The sequence below is a fragment of the Mesoplodon densirostris genome, chromosome 6, assembly GCF_025265405.1.
Source record: "Mesoplodon densirostris isolate mMesDen1 chromosome 6, mMesDen1 primary haplotype, whole genome shotgun sequence".
NCBI classification, from domain to species: Eukaryota; Metazoa; Chordata; class Mammalia; order Artiodactyla; family Ziphiidae; genus Mesoplodon; species Mesoplodon densirostris.
In genome coordinates, this window is record NC_082666.1 from 74,037,446 (window position 1) to 74,052,889 (window position 15,444).

General features: G+C 41.3%; 1 protein-coding gene across 8 annotated transcripts in view; it reads right to left on the reverse strand.

Annotated features, from left to right (window-relative positions):
* Window positions 1-15,444, reverse strand: part of SMARCA2 (SWI/SNF related, matrix associated, actin dependent regulator of chromatin, subfamily a, member 2) — a 185,945-nt gene that overhangs the window by 32,858 nt on the left and 137,643 nt on the right. For all 8 annotated transcript variants that reach the window (XM_060102248.1, XM_060102240.1, XM_060102244.1 and 5 more), the window contains one exon: window positions 2,036-2,253. In XM_060102248.1, the coding sequence (XP_059958231.1) occupies window positions 2,036-2,253 (218 nt within the window). The remainder of the gene's footprint in view (window positions 1-2,035; window positions 2,254-15,444) is intronic.

A 15,444-nucleotide genomic window follows, 5' to 3' on the forward strand; every position in this document is an offset into this window, starting at 1 on the left:
TCCATATTGGGGGGACGGTAGTGAGCGATGGGGATGGTGGCCGCCTAGAGCAGACAGTCTGCAACGGGTTGGGGTGTGGGTTCCACTCCTACTGTTACTTTAGGGAAGGCTAGGTAGAGTGCTGCCAGATTTTTAGGTTTTTCCAAAAAAGGGGGAAGGGGGGAAACCCTGACGTTTTTATAAGAACTCTCTCCAGCTTTGATGTTTGCTTAAAAAAAAAAAAAAAAAAGGAAAAAAGAAAGAGAAACATGAAATAAAACCATCTGTTGGCAGTACGTGGTCCACTGGCTGGTGACTTCTTTTACACCATTAAAGGAGGAGACAGCCATCACCTGGCATAAGAGGCCTCGCTTCCAAATCTCCAAGGACTTTCTTGGCTCTTCTCAATGTTACAGCAGCCCTAGGCCCACTCAGCAGGTAATGAACACAATGCCTGTTAGATATCAAGGCACACCTGGTCAAAGCCACAGGCATTTTCACTCTCCTGGGACAAAGGCAAAAAGTTAGAGGTATGTGCAGAGTGATACTCTCTGCTTATTTTTCTCTACACCAGGGGCTGATAAAATAAGGTGTTAACTGTCCAACCTGGCTTCCTGGCAACTACTCCTTCTTCCAGCCAATCTACCAGTACAGCTGGGGAGGAACAGAAACGTGACAGAGAGAATTACTGACTCCGGGTTTACAAGGAAGTTTGCGTGTTCACCTGGGCAAAGAATGATCTCATGGCCAAATTTTCCTTCCTAGATTACTATCATTCCCCTGTGCCAATGAACAGCTTATCCAAACCTAATGTAATGGGGATGCCCTTTGTGGCCACTTTAGAATGCTCAAAAAGAATGACTTAAAAAAAAAAAAAAGGAAAATAATAGTGAAAATAGTAAGCAGGGAACCTGAGAGACCTGGTAGGTAGAGAGGAGCAAGAAATTCTGACCCTTCCACACGCATCTGCTCCTATGTCCCTTTCACCATTTCTGAAAAGTCTTTATATTTTCTCTAAGGAGCTATCAGTAAAACCCCATTAAAAGTTTCTTGCTTTTTATACTACTTAATCTTCATGATGAGGTTTTCTTCCTCGTATGAAGACATGCAACTAAAATTACCATGAAGAACTAAAAGCACAACTTATCTGTAGTAAACAATTCCAGTTATATAGAGCAACACCAGTTAATGTCAAGAATTTTTGGTAACGAAAAATTGATTCATGCCACTATGTAACTTAGAGGAAAAAAAATTTCAATTTTTCAACTGAAATGAGATGTCATCTTCCTATTAAAACTGCATCACATGATTACTGAGTAGAATTCAAATCAACCGACCAAAATGTAGCCTAACTAGTTTATCAACTATATAGGGCTGCCTGACACCCTAGAACATCTTTACTTTGGTTTTCAAATAATTGTGTATTGTTTAAAAATGGCCTGGGGATAGTGTCCAGTACAGATTTCTCAAAGTTCACATTGAAAAGTTCCATGAAAAAGAGGGAAATCTGCTGAAAAACCATCCTGTCTAGGTAGGGTTATGAGAAAGAGGGAGATGGCTCGAACAAGTGCTCAGAAATTCAAGTGTCTTGGAAGGAAAGAAGGAACGGTATTTTTGATGGAAGCATCGGTTTGGCTTAAAACAAAGTCCTAGCATGAACATTTACCTTAAATATGTGATACGACTCTTTTTCTCCTCTAACACCTCAATCCAAAGGTATAATTTCACTCTCTTTCCAATCCTTCCACATCAGTGATGGTATTTTGGAAATCCTTAAGAACGCTTCTCCAGCTTAGCTTTTTTTTCCTTTAATTTTGTCATCTAAACGCCTATTTCCAAATACCTTAAATAACACCTGGTAAAATATCACACAAAATATCAAGAGCAGCCTCTCTGAATAGAGTACAAGTTTACTGATACCTCTGGAGCAAAAACCATCAAACAGGAGGTAGAAAGGGCCCGGAACCCAGTGTACACCTTAATAAATCTTGCTCTGCAGGCAGCGTTACCTGTGGTCTTGATGAAGATGATGGAGGTGAAGGAATGAAACGCTCACCTGTCTTTGTAGTTTATCACAGTATCAATGATAGCGTTCATCTGCTTTGTCAGTTTAGGGGGATTTGGTGACAGTTTCTCAGCTGGAGGGCGACCTCTCCTCTTCTTGGCCTTTTCCACATCTTCTTTTGCAGGATCTTTATCCACATTTCTTCGTCTTTTTCGCTTCTTAAGCCGTACTTCCTCTTCCATTTCTTCCAAATTGCCGTCTTCAATGGCCTGTTAATAGGGAACGAAGGAGAAAAATTCAAGACAAGAGAATACGGAAAAGAAAACAATTTACATAAGTAGAATAAAATGAAACTAACAACAACAACAAAAAAGTAAAAGTTAACAGTAATCAGTGAAGTAAGAATTAAAAATAGAAGACCACCATATTGGATAAATGCATCTTTAACCCAAGTCTGTTTCAGGAGCAAAATATGTGAAGGCCCGAAACACTAATAGCAAAGAATGTGACAAATATGAAAAGATCTATATATTTAAGTGTTTGAAGATAACTAAAACCAAATGACATTTCAGCTCAATATAAGAAAAAGACCTTTATTGTCTCATTACTGTAGAAGGTAAAAGGTAAACCAAAAAAAGGGGAGTGAAGAAGAAATTTCCCTAAGACTACATCCTTACAATCATATAAGCTTCGATCTTCTCTTCTTTGAGGTTTAACATCAATTTATTTGTGATTCACAACATAAAATCAAAATTCCATCCAGATTTTCTTCTAAGGTAGCAATTAGTAAACAAGGAAACAGGAAGTACAAAGCCACATTCCTGGGTAAACGCACTTAAATCATCCAGATCAAGAACACACACACAAACAAAAAACACTTTTTTCCAATTACCTGCAAACGCTTGCTTTAAACCAGAGCCAGCAGCACTAATGCAGAGAGATAATAAAATAGCTATAAAAACAACCAGGTATAAAAAGAAACCTGTTCATAAATGGCTAAAAGATCCATGTGACAGACCCAGAAGTTTAAACTTTTTTCCCCCTAGTAAATCTCAAAACTTAAGAAGAATAAAGGGAAAAAAACCCAAAAACAAAAACTGCAAGGAAAAAAACAACAATAGATAAGAGAAAATTTGATCATGGAAAGGAAGATTTTTAAAAAGACCTTGAAATTACATTTTGAGATTGGTTTCTTACACAAAATAACTGATGTTATTTCTTCCTCCTGCCCCTCAATATTGCCTCCAGTATGTCTCGTGGCTGAAAAGAGCTCTAATCATCAGGCAATTACCTTCATTTCTCCACAGCACCAAACATGGCTAATATTTATGATCATGTGAGTATAACAATCAATATAAAGAGTGATTACAGCTCAGACATAATTTCTTTCACTTATGTACAATGCCTTCTGAAAAAGAAAGGTTTTGTGAAGAAAACCTGGTGCAGAACACAAAACAACCTGGCATGTTAAAAATGCCAGTGGGATTAAAAAAAAAAAAAAAAAAAAAAAAAAGGTTTTCTATGCATCTTCCAACGTGCAACCCCAGAGAAGCAACATGCACACAGACAGAATCCTAAAGGGACAGTCTGAGCCTAGGCCTTAATAATCAAAAGACAATTTCCATCACGATCCTACAGTGTTCAGATGATAACCACTATGAAGGAGGCAAGGTCTGATGGGTTATGAGGAAAAAGAAAAAAGAAAAAGAAAAAAAAAAGCTCCACGTTATTTCATTAATATTCATTTGCCTAAAAGCAGGACACCCACTATACAGCTAAACACACTGCAGCTAAAGCGAAAATCAAGAAAAGGAAATTGTCCCGCAAATCTTGGAGGCTGAACATGCTAATAATAAATACAGCATGCAAGGCTGTCAACAGTTAATGGTACTGCTCTCCTCAAGCACCCAGTTACACACAGAAATACGGAGAACACCGGCTTTTGATGTGTTACACACCTACACATGCCTGGGATGTAGTTCTACTGAATCTTCAAGACGGCAACGAAAAAGGATATTTACCTTACCACTATCAGCAGGCCGGCTATCGGAAATCACAGTTAGTGGGGATAAAATTAACAAGCCAGCAAAGCAGCGAGCTGCTAGTCTCTTCATCAGCTGATCAGGAAAAAAAAGAGAGCTGGGGAAAGGCTATGTTTTCATATACAAGTAATTTTATTTTACTGAAAATTTAATACTGAAAGGATTGTGGATACTCAAATCTGCTGTTTCATTCTACCCACTACAAGGCCCGAAGCCTTCCTCCTTCAGCCTGTTTTAATATTGACAACTACTTATCATATTTTTTCCCCCTTATTATTCCAGGCAGCAGAATTAGAGATTTTAGCTCAGGTGGTTTCTGATTCTTACTTGCATTTGAACAATTAAGCCAATAAGAAAACAAATTAATATTCAAATTTATTTTTAAAAAATTAAAACCAGGTATGCTTTTATTTATTTTTTATTTTTGTATTTTAAAGCTCATTTTAGTGCCTTGAAAAAACAGGCTGCATGGTTTTGGAGCAGTCTAAGATGCATTTTTTTTTTTCTTGGATAAAAGACTTTTTCATTAAATGCATGTAAGTAAAAGCAATGTGCATGTTCTCAAATATTTTAATACAGTATGTTATTCTCTTTAAAGAAAATCCCGAACAACTGTGACACTTCACTTTCAGTTTCATGCTGTAAAATTTTTCATTGTTTTTCTTTTCTGTGGGATAAATGATGAGGGGGAAGTTGTGAAAAGAATATTTCTACTTTACCTCCTCCCCCCCTTAATTTTGCAAAAAAGGAACAAAGCATAAGCTTGTGATATTTGGACTTTTCAATCTCTAAATCTGGGAGTAGCTAAGAAGCAAAAACAAATTAAACTGCAAAAAGAACCAGTGAAACGATTTTTATTACAATTGCTAATACGTGCAGATTCTTAGTAAATTTAGGTTTTGGAATCATAAGGAAACACACAAAGTACTGACCATTATTCCCCTTAAATTAAGGTTTTATGCAGGAATGCAGAGAACTACAAAACATCTTCCCTCCTCCCCAAAGACCCCAAACACATCCATATGCAGTGCTTTATGTTCAGGGATTTCTAAGGGTCTTTTTCTAATGGAAATCAATTCACTAAATATTTCCCCGTGCTTTCGCACTTCGAGTGGAGTAAGATTACTCCTGCCTGTAAGTAAAATTATGCATGGAAAATTTTAAACTATTCTCCTCTTTAAAAAATTATTTATTCAACTGGCTTCACTGACACCACTCAGGGCTAGGGGCGAGTGACACACACACAAAACTTGCTACACAATGCTCAAGTACTACCCCACAAAGAATTCCCTTCCAAACCTTTTACCAGCACAATATTGAAATAAATCACAGAAGCAAACCCCCAGTTTCCGACTGGTGACGTGTTGCGCAAGAGTGCGAGCCCTAATTCAACATACAGACGGCTCCCATGCTGAACTGCCTCTAGATTTAATGAAGTGAATAGGAAGGAAGTCGGGGGAAAAAAAGTGTACAAATAAGAAATTAACACTTTCCTTCCCTACCCAAACGGTGAGACACAACTACAGCGAAGTTTGGTGAGGCACTTCTTCCCTTAAAGGCACATGGCACCCATTTGGCTCCCGATGCCACTAAGGAAAAAACCCTTCTGGTGATAAAAATCCCCAGCCAAGTTAAAATAGTTAAGCATATTTCAGCCTGCGTTTTTTCCTGAATGAAGCTGGGAATTACTCCTTCCTCCACTGGATGGCAACCTTCTCCACCCCCACCCCCCTTTTTCTCTTTCTCTTTCAATTTTTTTTTTTTTTTTTTTAAAGAATACATGATCATGACACAGGATGTGCAAGGATGAGATACAGAGTGGCTCTTTCCCCAATGAGTTAAGAAAGCAGCGTGTGTGTGTGTGTGTGTGTGTGTGTGTGTGTGTGTGTGTGTGTAGGTTCTGATAATAAAATGCAGGAGACGGTCGTGCAGGATTAGCTGTTTTAAAGGAAACACTTTGCAGCTCACAGAGCACACAGCAGACCCGGGAATCAGCTGCACGTGGGTCCAGCCGTGCCCCTCTGTCATCCTGACACACACTACATCTTTTAGTGAAAGATGAACAGTCCAGAAAGTGTGCATTATCTTTGCTCTTCTCAACCTGTAGTATAGTGGGGTGCTATTGTATGTAACTCCACAATACCAGGCAGCAGCAGAATGGATCCATGACTATGAATAGGTAAACAGGGACAAGCAAACAAAAGCCACAAGCCAACTCCGGGCGCATTGTTTCACTGTGGTTGTCTTTTCCACTCAGCATCTCCAAATCCACCAAGCAGTGCGGCACAGCCTTTACAGTGGAACAGATCATCTTAAGAAAAAATGAAAGGAGCAATTCGAGAGCAATTCTAGACAATGCATGGGGTATCTCTTGGATATGAAATGTGAAATTTAGTATTCTAAATTTAAATATCTGCCCCCGGACAAGGTCTCTCTTTCCCTCTCACCTCCCCCCGCCCCTCTGGGGGTCCTCCTCCCTTAGGACTCTAATTGGACTCCAGAAGAAGACTAGGGTGCTGCTGGGGGTGAGGGTTACAGAACTGAGGGCTAAGCAGTAAAGACAGGATTGTTGCTAATTACATGTCAATTCCAGTGCTTCCTGCGGACCACTAAACTTGATTTCAGTATTCAGGGAGATTAAACCTCCCTCAAGCCCTGCTAAGACCTGGAAGCAAATAATACAGGTAATGAACCTCCAAACAATCAGAGCAATAGCAGCAGCAACAACAACCAATAAGTGGAATTTTTAAGAAAAATTTAAGATTTCTTGTATGAGAAACTTTCTTATAATAGGAATATTTAACAACAACAAAAAATTGAACGTGGAGCTCTTGATCAAAACGCCACATTATTTTAGTCACTCGGTTTAATAAAGACTGTAGCACTTCCGGATGCAGAATTTCAGACCCACAGCTGAAACTGGACAATTGTTAAGTTTTTGATTATCATGTGAAAATAAAGGGAAGCCTCATGAAAATGGAGTCAGGAGGCCACAAGGGGGAGCCCTCACAAAGCCCCACTCCACAGTCAATTACAGGAAGAACTGTCAATTACAGAGCCCAAGAGAAGAATCATCAACAGGACAGAATCACCAGTTACAGGACCCAACCAGAACAGATGTATGGTTGACCCTTGAACAACATATGGGTTTGAACTGCACGGGTCCACTTACACACTGATTGTTTTCAATAGTAAATATTGTACTACAGCACTACATGATTTGCAGCTGGTTGAATCCCAAGTTGGGTGTAGAGGACCTGCAGGTGCAGAGGGCCGACTATAAATTATACACAGATTTTTTTTTTTTTTTTTTTTTTTTTGCGGTACGCGGGCCTCTCACCGCTGTGGCCTCTCCCGTTGCGGAGCACAGGCTCCGGACGCGCAGGCTCAGCGGCCATGGCTCACGGGCCCAGCCGCTCCGCGCGGCATGTGGGATCTTCCCGGACCAGCGCACGAACCCGCGTCCCCTGCATCGGCAGGCGGACTCTCAACCACTGCACCACCAGGGAAGCCCTATACACAGATTTTTGACTGCTGGTATGGTCAGTGCTCCTAACCCCGGCGTTGCTCAAGGGTCAACTGTACATTGCATCTCCTATAAGGAATCTACTAACCCAGCAACACAGCCAGTGAGAAAACATTATCACTCTGAACTTTCCCTTTTCTCCATGGGAATTTTATTCAAAACAACCCCTCCCAACTTCCTCCTTTTTCTCCATAAAATAACATTCCTCTCCTTTGTTTGTTGGACTTGCCTATGGTTTTTGGTACAGCATGCTTGTCCTGGATAACAATTCTCTGCTATTCCCGAACAAGCTCATTTTTGCTGGTAAAATAATTGTTTTATTTTTGAGGTCAACAATTATCACCCCTCAAAGCAATCTGTTAAACAAGTATGCATAAAATCAAATTTCCAGAGGTGAAATAAGCAGGACATAAAAAGACAAATATTGTACAATTCCATTTACATGAGAAAGGAGAACAGTGGTCCCCAGGGAACAAGTGAATAGGGGTACAGGGAGTGGCTGATTTATGAGTACAGAACTTCAGTTGGAGATGATGAAAAAGTTCTGGAGTGGAGAATGGTGATGGGTGCACAACAATGAGCTTAAATATAAACTTAGAATGGTTAAAATAGTAAATTTTACGTTATGTGTTTTTTACCCCAATAAAAGAGTCCCCGAGAAAGAAACCAAATTCAATATTAAGGAAAAATCCCCAACAACTGCAGGTTCATACACATCCTAACACCTCAACACACAATGCTAGTGAAATCTTGCTAGCTTTCCTTCCAAACTCAAACCTTACAGTATTTCAACAAGAAGCACGTTTGGTCTTGTCCTGGCCAATGACTAGAAGCCTTTTCAAAAATCCTCAATTATTCACTCATTCAATGTTATTAACAAAATATCCATGATGTAAGGAAATACCTGTACACAGACTTTATTCTGTTGTTAACAAATGCCTCAAATACTCAAGAAATGAAACAGCTTAATCTGAAGGCTAAGGATTTTAGCATAGTTAAAAAATTTTTTTTTTTCTTCTGGGGTGCAATTAACTGATGATCATTTGAAAGACCCTCATTTCTTATTTCACTCATTTGTCAGGCAACTGGGATACCAGCTCTCCCTGAGTTGGGGACTGAAATGTACAATGCTGGTCATTAAGGGAAAGCAGATGGAGCCTCAGTTTTACTGAATTTCTGGTACTGAGAGCTTTTCAGTCTCTTGTTTGACAACTTTAGATACTTTTGCAAAAATGACCCAAGGCTCTTTCTTTCCCCACTAATGACATAAGGAAGCCACATAAGGACACCTGGAGGAGGAGGGGAAAAGGGGGACCACACTTTATACAGATGAGACAAAGTAGATTAGCACATATTTCAGGTAAAAGAAATTTGGGGTTGGGAAGAGGAAAAAGTATAGGGACTATAAAAACTATTTCAGCCACAAGACCAACTATGGACCTTTGGGGCAGTATTAAACATAATACTCTATCCAGAGAATGACTTAGATTTAGTGGAGGGAGGCCCCCCAAAACCTTTGGTCCCGTAGACCCTACCACATTACAAACCTAATGTATTAACACCTTTGTTCTTGCGAGTTAGGCACGTGCTATGCTCCAGCCCCCTTGGTGGAATCAACCACAGAACCCAAGAGAGAACTTGGGAGCCTGCAAGAGGTTTAGAGCAACAATGGAGAATTAAAAGAAATACACTTCTGCTTTCTTACCCTGAGACCATACATCCAGTTACTATCAAGTCCTAAGAGCCAGAACTCCACCTGCTTGTTTCTAGATCAGGGCTTCTCTGGGGGGCCTGGGCCACCTGTGTACTTTGAGGTCCTCAGGATACTAAAAAAATGAAGACATGCCAAAAGAAGGTAACAGATTGCAGTATAATGTGAATGCTTACAAACAATAACTTAATGCTCTGAGACAGATAGGTAAAACACAATGATTAGGAGTATAACCTCATTTAGAGATGATGACAAATGCCGAAGCACAAGTCCTGGAGCCAAATAAACAGTGCTCTTCTGGGCTTCCCCGTGACAGGCCGTCCAGGAGGAATGGAGCCCTCACCCAGGCTTACAGGCCACCAGCACAAGACCAATTCTCTCATCTGTAAACCCACCATGGTTAAAGCATTAAATTCAAATGAGACAGGGGTTAAGAGTAGGGTGCTTGTTCTGCTCGAGGCAGATGTCAAGAAGGCCTCCAAGAGCCAGGTTACAAGGGAGGAGGCCACGTAAGTAAAGCAACACAAGAAATCAAGAGCACAGTAGTTTGAGGCCATTTCGTAGAGGAAGGAAAGCACATCAATTTCAATACATGTTAAGATACATGGCATCCTGAATCCTTCTACTATTACCACCATCACCACTGACAGCAAGAGTAGCAGCTAGCACACTGTTCACCGCGTTGCCAGGCACTCCGTGCTCTATACACATTTGCTCATTCGATCCTCACAACACTATGAGATCCTGTTATCCTCCTCATTTTACAGATGAGGGAACTGAGGCACAGAGAGACCAAGCGTACAGGATTCAGAGATACAAACTACTCTGTATAAAATAGGTAAGCAACAAGGATACACTACATACCACAGGGAATTACAGCCATTATCTTGTAGTAACTTTTAGTGGCATACAATCTGTAAAAATACCGAATCACTATGCCGTACACCTGAAATTAATGTAAGATTGTAAATCAACTATACTTCAAATAAAAAATTAAATCAGTCACAGACCCAGGACGTGAAATCTGGAAGTTTGGCTGCATAAACCACACTCTAACTTGGAGGTTATTCTACTTTACAGCACAAAGGATGACTCTGAATCATCAGGAAAAGGCTACATTATGCTTAGGCTTAGGTGAATAACACAAATAAAAACATAACATGGCACATCTCAGGAAGACTTCCAGCAAAGACAGACAGACACACATAACACGCACATGTGCGTGCACACACACACACACACGTATGCAGTCCTTGTTTTGTGTGGAAGTGAGGGACCATACAAATGACCATGCAAGTAGAAACCCAACAAAGTCATTCCGATAATCAATGGGAAAATTATGATCATTCCATGACACTGACAAACTTGTATCAAAGCATTGAGAACTCTTGCTGTGGGTTATGCATGTACAGGGAAATGAAAAACTGTAAAATGAGTATTTAGAACACTAATTCAAAACATTAGAAATATGACATTAAAATGGTAGAAAATGTATCAAGAATATCTGGATAGCACTTGGCTTCTTTTTCTTCTCATCAAATAGCTTAGGATACAGAGCAAGTCTTTTCTAAGCCTTGGCAAATTGCCAGGGATCAGCTTTCACCATTTTATCCTTTGCCCTTTCAATGTCTTGAAATCTCTCAGGTTCCCTTAATGTGAAGTTCTCTCTTTTTTTTGGCTGGTGTCACTTCCTCTGGGACATCTTCATCTTTTTCATCACAACCATTTTCTTCATTATGTCGGTAAGTTCGCCTTCACTAAGTTCTTCTGGCTGAATATCTAGATTCCACTCCAAAGGCCACTTTGTGATCCTACATCTTTCTTCACTTAAGCTCTTGATATGGTTGTCTTCCAAAAAAGATCTGTCTCATCAGCAGTAAACATTTGTGATCATCACAACCTCCTGCCTTAACTCATCTTTGGAACCTGGGTGCAGATTTCACAGTCATGCCCTTATGTGCCCTGGCAGCACCACCAAGCCCACTCAACAATAATCAATTCATGCCCATTTCTGAAACGATGAAAACAGCCTTTACCAGCAGTAGTATGTTCTTCTCCAGTTTCCTTGTAATTACCATTTTCTTTCAATGTGGCAACTAAATTCAACACTTCGGCCTGAGCACTAAGCAAACTGATAGGATTTTTTTATTATTATTGTTATAGTCTTCAATCCAAAGTAAATACTCAAATTCAACCATAAGTGGCTTCATGTTCCTAGTGCAATTTACACTAAAATACGTTAAGGTGACTTTAGCTTGCTTTTTATATTCATGGGGCTTTTCCAGTATGATTTGTATTGCAGTTTCATGAGGACTCCTATGTTCAGCTTGATGTTGCCCTTTTCAAATCTTCTACACACATCCAATTTCACTTCCTGTGTTGTTACTTTCTGCCTCTTTGCTCCACTTCCACATCTGGTGATCAGTTTCCTCTCCTGATTATTTTTGTGGGTTTATCACTGGGACATGAGGAGCCACCACAACCGCATGCTTTGCTGTCTGTAAATGGACTGAACAACAGATGCTCAGTGACCAATCACCAGCACACTTTGGAAAAAGTGATGTGATTGGTCACTGATCCTGATATGCATCTGTTATTTATATAGTGATTTGTGGACTGAAGAGCTAGCAGCAAAGCTTATCATTTACACAGTTAGTATTCCACGGTGTTAGGGGTTGAACTGTGTCCCCCTGCAAAATTCTTATGTTGAGGTCCTAATCCCAAGTACCTCAGAATGTGACTGTATTTGCAGATGGGGCCTTTAAAGAGGTTAACTAAGGTAAAATGAAGTCATCAGGGCAGACCCTAATCCATTCTGACCGGTGTTCTTCTAAGAGGAGTTTAGGACACAGACACACAACCCTGACAATACCTTGATCTCAGACTTATTGCCTCCAGAACTACGAGAAGAGCAATTTCTGTTGTTTAAGCCAACCAGTCTGCGGTCCTTTGTTATGGTAGCCCAAGCAAACTAATACATATGATAACCGAACTTTGTTGTTGGGGGACTGATTTTCTTAACTCTATCACAGTAATGGAAATTTGTACGTGTTGCAATGGGGCAAAGAAAAGATTGCTTGTATGTATATAAAACATCCCTTTGAATAACTGATGGCAGCCTTTATCTTTCATGCCATCCTAGAGTGTAAGGGAAACTATCCTGCCCTCAGCACCTCCTGCCTGGCATTTACGTTCCAAATTAGGCAACTCCTCCCTGCCCTGGTCTCACCCTGTGGGACTGGGAATGGGCCCCTGTTCTCAGGATGGGCTGTCTTTAGGCTTGTGCAGGGCCTGGCTTGAGGGTCTCTGCATAAATGCAAGTGAGAGTGACTGGCTGAGTTAGTTCACTTCCCTTAGGAATTTGAACTACAAATGTGGAAGAGCATTCCACATTGGTGTGAGAGTTGAAGCTGAATGAAGGTCATGAGGTAGCATGTAGGCCTGAGATGTTATTACTATAAACCATGAACAAACAGTAAACAAAAAAGGATAACAGGAAACAAACAGGATATGCAAAGAGTATACTGTGTGAAGGAGAAAGAGTAGCTGGTCCCAAAGAGGCCACAATTCCATAAACACAACGTACACAAGTATCTGGTTAGGCTATATAGATACATGCATATGAACACACATACAGATATGTACACACACATACACATGCACACACACACACATTATGAGAGTGTCAGTAGAGGAATGTCTGGTTCCAGTTAAAGTTGAGAAGCCAACTGGGAGATGTACAATAATTTCAGATTTAGATTTGCTCACGTTGTATCTGTATGGTACTTCTAAGTATACACAAGGCTATTTGTCAAATATGACTGTCCTGCTTTGTTTAATGCCAAGTCAATAAAGCTAAAAATAAAGCTAAAACAGAATTTTGAGACCCAGTTAGCTAAGCAATATACATATGTTGCAAACACAATTGGCAATGCAATAAACTTGAAAATGAATCTCTAGTTTTAAAGCACAAACAAACAAGTACAGAGGTAAATATGACCAGGGTTTACTAGTAAGCACACTTAGCACTATTCTGGCCTTGCGCTGTTTCCATACCTTTGTGGTATCCTAAGCCAGGACTAGCAGTTTTGCTGGGAATCCCCAGCTGAAATCAACATGGGCACAATCAGAGATCCTGACAACAAACACATGGTCAGCAATTTGCATGGGGCAGACAAACACAGGGACGGGTTCTAATGCGCAGTGGCATTCCTATGTAAAAGACATGCCCTAAAATGCATTCCAGAAATAAAGCATCTAGAGAAATTTTACAGGGTGCACACCTGAGTAAATCTGAGGGAAGGGACTTCCCTGGTGGCACAGTGGTTAAGAATCCGCCTGCTAATGCAGGGGACAGGGGTTCGAGCCCTGGTCCGGGAAGATCCCACATGCCGTGGAGCAACTAAGCCCGTGCGCCACAACTACTGAGCTTGCGCTCTAGAGCCCGCGAGCCACAGCTACTGAAGACCATGCGCCTACAGCCCGTGCTCTGCAACAGAGAAGCCACCGCAATGAGAAGCCCGCGCACCGCAATGAAGAGCAGCCCCCACTCGCTGCAACTAGAGAAAGCCGGCACGCAGCAACGAACACCCAACGCCGTCAAAAATAAATAAATAATTGTATAATTATATATAACTACAATTAAAAAAAAAGAAAACCTGGGCTTCCCAGGTTTTGCAGTGGTTGGGAGTCCGCCTGCCGATGCAGGGGATATGTGCCCCGGTCCCGGAGGATCCCACGTGCCGCGGAGCGGCTGGGCCCGTGAACCATGGCCACTGAGCCTGCGCGTCCGGAGCGCTCCGCGGCGGGAGAGGCCGCGGCGGTGAGAGGCCCGCGTACTGCAAAAAAACAGCAACGACAACAAAAAAGAAAATCTGAGGGAAGCCAGAAGGCCCCCTCAATGGACCTCCACTCAAGACTCTACCCACAGCATGGACCTCTGCTCTCTCCACCTGCCTCTGTACCAACACCCAACTGTGTTGCCCAGCATCTTGATGCCAGTTATGCTTGTTATTGGAACTACATAATTCAATTAGATGTTACATAAAATTAAATATAGTTGTGAAAAGAAATAGGGTTCTTATTTCTATAAACAGTGAGTACAATCGAAGATATAAAAGACCAGTTGCTTAAAAACAAATCAAAATACTGCGGAATGTGGCAAGGACTAGACTCCTATAATTTGGGAAGAGCCTGCCCTCAGTTTGCTTTGTTAGTCCTCGGATTCTCCCTCAGGTGAAGGATGGGTTAATTAACTAAACGAGGGGCATCCTTCCATAATGCAAACATGTATCTAATCAGCACAACGTATAACTGACATCTTACAGTTTTGTCATGTATACTGCAATAAAGCTAAAAGTTCTTTTTTTAAAGATTCTCACTCTTGGGCTTCCCTGGTGGCGCAGTGGTTGAGAGTCCGCCTGCCGATACAGGGGACATGGGTTCATGCCCCGCTCCGGGAAGATCCCACATGCCGCGGAGCGGCTGGGCCCGTGAGCCATGGCCGCTGAGCCTGCGCGTCCGGAGCCTGTGCTCCGCAACGGGAGAGGCCACAACAGTGAGAGGCCCGCGTACCACAAAAAAAAAAAAAAAAGATTCTCACTCTTAAAAACAGCAATACTGGAAATCCTAAGTGATACGTAATGTGTGGCACTTATGCAAGATAGACCACCGTATTCTAGTAAGCAGGCTCAGAGGAAACCCCAGCCTTACATAAAAAATGTGGCAAACAGATATACCTTACGTTTTTCATTAAAGTTTTCATCTACATACAAGTGATGTGTCATTTTCTCACCTTAACCAATATTTTCATTGACAGACCGGCTACTGGTTCCGATTATTTCAGTCAAGGCAGCTTCTGCTGTTTTTTTTCCTTTTTGGAATACGGGTCACAAGGAATGTCCTATTAGCTTGCTTGTTCTTTTTCTGGTCATCCAGTCCTTTTCTCCCCTGCACTGAGACGCCACAGCTCCGTTCTGAGTACTTCCTACGTCGTTATGGGCTACACCCCATTGGTCAGATCTTAAATACCCCTTACATCACGTGACCGCCCTATTGCCGTTCTTAAGTTTTCCTCAGTGAATCAATTCAAGTCTCATGCCTAGAGCCTTGGGATCACCAGGCCCTGATCTTCCCCCTGCTGACCTGCCTTCTTTCCTGGTATGGGAACACAGGCAGAACA